General features: G+C 43.3%; 1 protein-coding gene across 10 annotated transcripts in view; it reads right to left on the bottom strand.

Moving 5' to 3' along the window:
• Positions 1-7,877, bottom strand: part of LOC111644671 (LIM and calponin homology domains-containing protein 1) — an 87,551-nt gene that overhangs the window by 988 nt on the left and 78,686 nt on the right. For 8 of the 10 annotated variants that reach the window (XM_087170249.1, XM_087170250.1, XM_087170251.1 and 5 more), the window contains 8 exons: positions 6,788-6,816; positions 2,931-3,023; positions 2,613-2,777; positions 2,412-2,506; positions 2,041-2,205; positions 1,348-1,443; positions 490-598; positions 31-133 (listed from right to left, as the gene is read on the bottom strand). In XM_087170249.1, the coding sequence (XP_087026375.1) occupies positions 31-133; positions 490-598; positions 1,348-1,443; positions 2,041-2,205; positions 2,412-2,506; positions 2,613-2,777; positions 2,931-3,023; positions 6,788-6,816 (855 nt within the window). Of the gene's footprint in view, positions 1-30; positions 134-489; positions 599-1,347; positions 1,444-2,040; positions 2,206-2,411; positions 2,507-2,612; positions 2,778-2,930; positions 3,024-5,820; positions 5,935-6,787; positions 6,817-7,877 lie in introns of all 10 variants that reach the window. The other 2 variants (XM_023393615.2, XM_087170252.1) reach the window with 2 other exon arrangements.

The raw sequence follows: 7,877 nt of genomic DNA on the forward strand, positions 1-7,877 counted from the left end.
GGGGGTGGGGGTGGGTGGGGTGGTACTCACAGCGGGAGCGGATGTAGCACTGGTGGCAGTTGAGGAGGCCGTTTCTAATTCGGACGTCCGTCCCCGTGGTCGTGTCGCCTAACTGTCCCTTACACACCCCACACTGAAGAGAGAGGAACAGAGGAGGCATTCAGATTAATATTAATGACTCATTAATTAGTCGTTATTACAGCTGAATATTAAAAAAGGATAAAGATGATGTTAATCTGTATCTTTTCTTCTTGTTTTTTGTCAACATATACCATGAAACCCTCCTATTGAAAAAAAAACTAATCTTTAAAAATAAAAGTTTCATCTTTTAAGAAAAAGATTCAGTCATTTTCCCTAAAAACAGCTGTGTCCTGTAGTGTTTAGTGAACGTAGCATTCAAACTTCTAAATCAAATCAAACACAGAACACGACTGAATCTTTGATGAAAGGAAGAACTTGGGGACGTTCATCCCTTTCTGTGTCGCCCACCTTAAAGCAGTGGATGTGGAAGTAGAGGCTGAGGGTCTCTATGATCATGGCCGCCCCTTTTCCCAGCGGCTGCCCACAGCTGGAGCACAGCTTCTTCCCACTGACGGACCTACAGGGGAGGGGAGGGAGAGCGATGGAAAACCTTTGATACGTGTAAAGTGCCGCTCTCCCCCGTTATTCCAGTTAAACCATGTCGACAGCAACAAAGAGTTAATGTCAAACTGGAAAATTAATAAAGACAAGAAGAGGAAAATATTGTGTAACAACTGGCTGCAGAAAGTTTTCAGAAAGTACTTTTATTATATAGTAAACCAGTGTGGTGATGTGTATTTATATATGGGGTATATTCCACATCCTCGCTCAGCTCGCTTCTCTGTGTCTTTGCTGTTTTCGTTTGTGTTTCTATTGATCAGGCTCCTGGTGTTCACTAATATTCATCAGGGTCAGTGTGTGTTCGCTCTCTGCACAGCTGACGTCATCGCGTGTTTACTGCTCCAGTGTTCCCATCGCTGATACTGTTCTACACGTCTCTCTGCTGTGTGCCATTTTTTCATGTAATGCTTTTATCGACATCTGATCTTGAACTGTAGAAAAAAATTTTGTGCATTTGCAGCAATGTTTACGAATGTGCTTCCTGTAAAATGAACGAATTAAAAACTATAAATAAACCTCTGCTTGGTTTTATTGTTGAGCTGAAACTCCAGGCAGGCTGGAGGCAGGTTGCAGTGGTTGCATGTTATGACATGGATGGAGAAATGTAGGCGGCAAAGCAGAAAATGACAATGCAGAAATGACCCCCTTCCCTTTCCTCCCCTCTCCCCCTCCCTCCCTCCATGTGGGCTGTTTGTGATGCAGTACCTGTTGGGAGTTGGAGGCAGTGTGTCTGGAGTTGGGGAACATGCTGCAGGAGGCTTTGATGAGCTGCGGCTCATGTTATTATCAATGGGACCACTCCTGGAAATGGACAGCAACATGCAACATGATGATGACTCACGGATACAGCGACACCATTGGTTGCCAGAGTCAGACGTGAACCAATCCAGGCCTGGGCCACCGCCGCCAAAGCTACTCAGCGGTGTTTGGCCAAAACCCAACCACACTTTATTCTTTAAAGTGTGCAGAATATGATTGTAATGATAATGTCTGAAACACATTTATCTTGACATGCAGTAATACAGCTTTGCACTGTATGGTGGAGGACTGTGAGGGAGTATTACAGGTGCATGATGCCACCTGCTGGCCAAACAAGTGAACTGGAGGTGCTGCCGGAAGATCCACACTAACCAGAACTCTACTTGTTGCTATTCTAACCATCTGAAATCTGCTTTTACACCTGGGATCAAATGTTAAGATGGCAAAAACAGAACAATATTTACAGCAAAAATGGTAACGACTCTCATGCACACAATATAAACGGCCTTTGCCAGATTTAAAAAGGACTGAACTCTGGTTTGAAGAGAGAGCGTCTTTTTCAAACTACCAAATCTTTGACTCATGGAGGTCTCTCTCTCTCTCTCTGTCTCTCTCTCACACACACACACATTCACACACCTCCTGTCTCCTGCAGGCCGGCTGGGCTTGTTGCTTTCTGCTGTGAGATCTTGTTGCTTCTTCACCGGAGTTGAGGATTTGGCCGACACCGCAGGAAGTTTCTGGCCGTTCTGCAAACTGTGAGCTGTGAGTGTTCCTGTCTGACTGCTGCTCTGACTCAACGAGCTGAGGATCACAGAAAGAAGAGAAAGAAAGAAAGGAAAAGAATATACATCACATACATATATTTTCTTTATTGAACCAATCCCATTCAGATCCATTTTTCCTTAGTGGGAAACCGACTTGAAAACAGAACTGAGATAAAAGTTGAAGACACAATAAAATTCTCTAACATTTCATTCTAAGTCACTGTTGAGACGCCGTTCACCAACCTTCTTGCTGTCTTCATGCTGTCGTCAGCAGTGCTGATGTCACTGGTCCTGTCATTTTCCCTCCGTTTCGCCTCCACGCTCTCCGTGCTCCCCCTCTGCGCCATCCAATCAGAAACAGGGAAAGAGTTAGCCGAACAGCCAAACGTGGCCACCGAGCATTCGTCTAACAAAGCAGCTATCCATAATCAATCGGTTACTCACCGACTGCCTCTCCAGAAGTTCTTGTTTACGTTCCCAGTCAGCCAGCGAACGGACGATGGTGTCCTGGGGCGCGGCGGTGGAGGACAGCTCCCCTCGGCTGGGGGAGGGCAGGGCTGAGGAGCGGGGAGTGAGAGGCGCCACAGTCTCCTCCAGTATCTTACGCTCCTGTCGTGATGGGGGAGTCGGGAGAGTTACCAACAACGTGCAACTGCACTCTCATGGGTTTTCTTTCAGATTGAAAAATACACAACCCACACATATCGCACATTTAACATGTCTAAAATGATTTTTCATAAACAAACACACACACACACACACCTCCTCATGGTACTTCCTCTCCTCCTCGGCCACCTCCCTCTGCGCTTTCTCCCACTCCTCCTTCAGCTTCTCCTGCTCGCGCCGGTACTTCTCCTGTTACCATGGCAACAGACACATGACATACAGCACAGAGCCTCAACGCGGAGGAAGACCGAACTGTCTGCGGGTGGATGTTTTGGCAGGAAAAACAGAGAAGATGCGCAGATATATCTGGCAGCAGAAAGGTTCTTTGAGTGGCTTCGGTCTTTTTCTGAATCAGTCGGTAAATAAAATTCTCTGCTGGTGATTCCTGCTTTAATTTAACCCGAGAGGGGACTGAGACCCGGGGGTCCTGCTGCAGTAACTGGTGATATATCAGGGGTGTTCTCAGTGTGTTATCTGAATATGAGCCTTGAATTGGAGCCAATAAATGACGGGTAATTTGCTTTTCCTCTGTTATGGCTAAACACTTGCTCAGATCTGATTTGCTTGTTAGGGATAAAAAAGCAAACAGAAGAGACCAGATGCAGGCAGAGCAGACAAAGGCAAAAGCAGAGCATGCAGAGCCTGTTGAGCAAAGGGTTCCTACACAATTTTTCATTTTAAAAGTTGGCCCTAAAAATTTAAATTACTTTTATGTTGTAACTTGATATACGCCGCACAAACCCCATAAAATAGTTTTTTAAAGCCTTTTTAGAGTTGTTGTGTGGGAACCCCCCCCCCAGAAAAAAAAGAAAGCCAAATTAAAGATAAAAGATTTAAAGTGAAAGCAACTTAGGCAAGACAGATGACAGACTGAGGTCGAAGCACACGGACAAACACAGAGTCAACCGGGGAGGGAACAAGCACATCGATGCACCAGACATTCATCCATTTCGGCGCATCTCATCTCAAAACAGTCCTGCAACGACCGCAGAAGGAGAGAAATCTGTTCTCATCACTGTTGATCTCCAGATGTATTTATCAAGATGATACTGTAGGTTGAGTACAGTTCACCATGGATACGAATGAATCCATCAAAAATGTTTAGAGAGAGAGAGATATGTGGGACTTGAGATGCACCTCTTATTGGCTGAGGAGAGAGAGGGTGATTTGGGCAGCAGCAACAGCAGCAACCTTGGACAAAGTCCTTGTCTGTGTATGTGCATGAGATGGAGACGGGGGGATAAAAACCAAACTAGAGGCTCTTCCTCTACACAAAGTCGCCCTCTAGTGGTCAAAGTGCGCACAGCAGTAGTCGGGATGTGGCTTCAGGAGGGGGGGGGGGGGGGATGCTCAATATAAAACAAATATGGAGGCAAGCTTTGCAAGTAGCAATGAAATGTGTGTTAATCCTTCTGACTGTAAGCTGAGCAAGTCACACAGAAGATGACTGTGCTGTTGCATGGTTTGAATTCACTGTCGGGGGTTTGGTCACCAGTGAAGCATCCCAGTTTATGGCTTTGGTGAATTACAGTTTAGAAGACATGTAAACACCTGGGCTGAATTTGTTTGAAAAGTTGAAAGGCTTGAAGACACTTAGGTTGAATATAATGTTTTTATCTTTCAGTGGCTATATGTTGACATCCAGTTAGACCTGGTTAGGGCTGAGATACACAACCCCCCGTTTACACCTGGTATTAAAATGCGATCCGTATCCGCACACTTCATCTGGATAAGGAAAAAACGCAGGTCAATACAAGTTTAAAATCTGACCGACAACACCTCAAATTACTCAAGTGCAGGTTCCGCTCTAGGTGTAAACGCGAAGCCCAGATTAGATCATTGATTGTTTATTATCTGGATACAGATCACATTTTAATACCAGGTGTAAACAAGGTTATAGCCACTGAAACGCTGTGATACTTCTTATGTCCTCGAAGTTTAAAAACCACATCGACTTTTCAAGGAATGTTATCCCAGATATTTTTTTTCACTGCAAATCAGCCAATCAGAATTTACTGGTTTTATACTGTGATGCTGGGATTATTCATCGACTCGTGTGTAGTTTTGTTAACCAGTCATCAGTGATCCCTGTCTGCCGCGGATACAACATGCAAATTACTTCAATCTAGAGTCATAAATTCAATACCGTGGTCTGAGTCAGCGACGTATCCACTGAGATGCAGTGTAAACTTCAGGCCAATTAAGAGACTGGAGTTTTAATTATAGTCTAGATCACAAAGCATATGTTCTACTATGTATTTCCCAGTGTATTATTTAAGCTAAATGATCAGCAACACTTTGAAAAGATCTTTATCTTTAACAAAGGCACATCAGTCGTTTTCAAGTGTCAAAGCCGTTGAGTTTTACACACTTTTTACAAACTGCTTATAATAAGTACTTTGGTTTTTATACTATTTGTCTGCTTCATATTTATTCATACAGACTGTAATGTGTCTACTTGACTGTAGTTATGTTTACTGTATGTCCCACTGGAGACACTTAATCTCGTTGTACACTGTGCAGTGACAATAAAGGCATTGAATTGAATTGAAGTAAAAACTCAAACAAGCCTAATGGAGGGTGTAGCTGCTGGGCGCTAAAGAGCAAATCATTACGTTATACTTAAATTTAAGGTGGAAATAGGCTGATAAAGCTGCGCGTGATGACGGGTAAACTTCAGCTATGTGTGTGAATAATACACAGACAACACTGTAAAAAGTGTGTGAGGCCTCATAATTAGCTAGTGTGTTCATTTAAGATGGAGGTGATGGAGAGGTTTACCTCGACCAATCACTCCTTTCTCTAGGACGAGTTTTTATCCTCAGTTGCTAAAATGCAATAGATGTTTTTAGCTAAAAGTCAGTTCTGTGACGAACCCTCACAGTGCAGGTGCCTTGCTCTACCCACTGAGCTCCGTAGGGAATTGAACCGCTAACCTTGCAGACTCATGCGTCATGCTCTTTACCCTGTGAGGTAAACTGTGTACCTGCAGCATGCGCTCCTGCTCTTGCTGCCACCTTTCCTGACGCTTTCGCTCCTCATCCGGGTCCCAAGACCAGCGGTCACCCCGCCTGGCCTGGGGCAACACCGGCACTGACACCTGATAGACCCCAACACACACGAACATACACACAAACCCACCCACACACATACATATCAACATGCACAAAAACACACACGTCACACGAATAATCATGCACCCACCCATGAGCCAGTCACACACACACACACACACACACACACACAATCTCACCCAACCGTGAAGCCAGTGACAGATTGATATGGCCCCCAACACACACACACACACACACACACACACACACACGCACACCAACACAAATCAACACCAATGTGCACACACATCCACCACAGGAGAAGAAGAAGGGAAGGGAGGAGACAGAAATAGTTGGTCTACCACAACAGCACTACTCCAATGCTAGCCAAAGGACTCCTACTAAGGAGAGAGAAGACAGAGAGAGAGAGAGATGAGCTCAAATGAAAAACGAAAGCAGTCTCGGCCGTCGTCTACAGCATCCTCATCTGGCATGCTACATCAACAGCTCCGTGTGTCCTGTGATACGCAGTCGAGCCCTGACACAGTCTGAGCCAAAGCTGCACTAAACAAATAAAACCTGATGAAATGATGATGACATTTTACTTACAAACCAACTTTATTGGAAAGTGAGACATGAAAACTAAATTCAGACTAAACAGGATGTGAACACTGCTACAGAAAGCGTTAATGCAGAGGTTCATGTTCCTGTGTGAGAAACTCACACTTTTAAATCTTACCTGCAGAATTTTTTTAATTCATTTCAATTCATCCTGATTTATCTATTTATTTTTAAACATTTTAAGTTAAACTAAACTACTGGTACCCATGGTAACGCAGGAGGTGATAAGCCAGATGAGAAGCGGTAAAAAGGGCTTTTCAGTGAAATGATTTTACTCACGTTTCCACGGCGATCCTTTTCTGCCTCTTCTGAGGAGTAAGTGTGAGAGAACAAAAAAAAAGTTAGTTAAAACACCGTTTAAACAGACAGCTCGGACACGGGCGCTCAAACTACATGTCGTTTATGATGGGAGGGATTATTTATGGAAAGGAGAATGTGCCAGGTGGAGGAGGTCTGAGGACCTGAGGAGGAAAGATGCAGATGACAGAAAAAGAGACAGACCAGACCAGGAGGCAGAAAAGCAGTCCACCAAAAGCAACAAACTACATCTGGGATTCATCGATCAGACACAACGTAGTTATCTCTTCATGCTCATTAATCTTTTTTGTATTCTGCTATAAACTTATGATCAGTTATAATAATATATAGATGTGATCAGGATGTTGAGGTTGGATTATTTCAAACTAAATTTTGTTGCTTTTGGTAGAAGAGCCAGAAAGAAGCATTATGCTAACGCTATCAAACAGTTGATGAGGATAATTCAACAAGTGAAAATCTGAATGTATGTGTAGATTTTAGTCACTTTCTCTCACATCACCTTTTAAGAAACTTCTTTAATTATAATTCTCATAAAACCAGACAGGCTGAGCATCGTCACCTTTCTTTTTACATAATGAGACGCAGCCAGTATTCACTCAAGTTTCTGCTGCACAGATCTTTTCTTTCATCACTGATTACTGTGAAATCTTCTTTTCATTTTGTGCCATTCCTTTGTATTTTGACAAATCATGTTTAGTTTAATATGTTTTTTCCTGTGGCTGCTTCACGTCATCTGTTTCATTTTTATGATCTGGTTTTACGCTGTCGTATAATGTGCACATTAAAAACTACACTGAATTAAATAAGTGACCTATTTCACTGAAGAAAGGACCTCACAACAATTAATCCTAATCAACATGATGATACCAACATGAATCAAAATGAAGTTAGCTGTTTCACAGTCACAATTCACTGATGAGTTAGACCTGAAACAACTCTGCACTTGTTTCATTGTGGAAAACTGCAGCACAAATGAGAAACTGCAAAACACATTTAAAATGGAGTTAGAACGTCACTGATCATCCACAGGACTCTGGAGATGAGTTAAAAC

This window comes from Seriola lalandi, unplaced genomic scaffold (genome assembly GCF_002814215.2).
Source record: "Seriola lalandi dorsalis isolate HSWRI2012SDOR001 ecotype SW California unplaced genomic scaffold, Sedor1 jcf7180002054940, whole genome shotgun sequence".
NCBI lineage: Eukaryota > Metazoa > Chordata > Actinopteri > Carangiformes > Carangidae > Seriola > Seriola lalandi.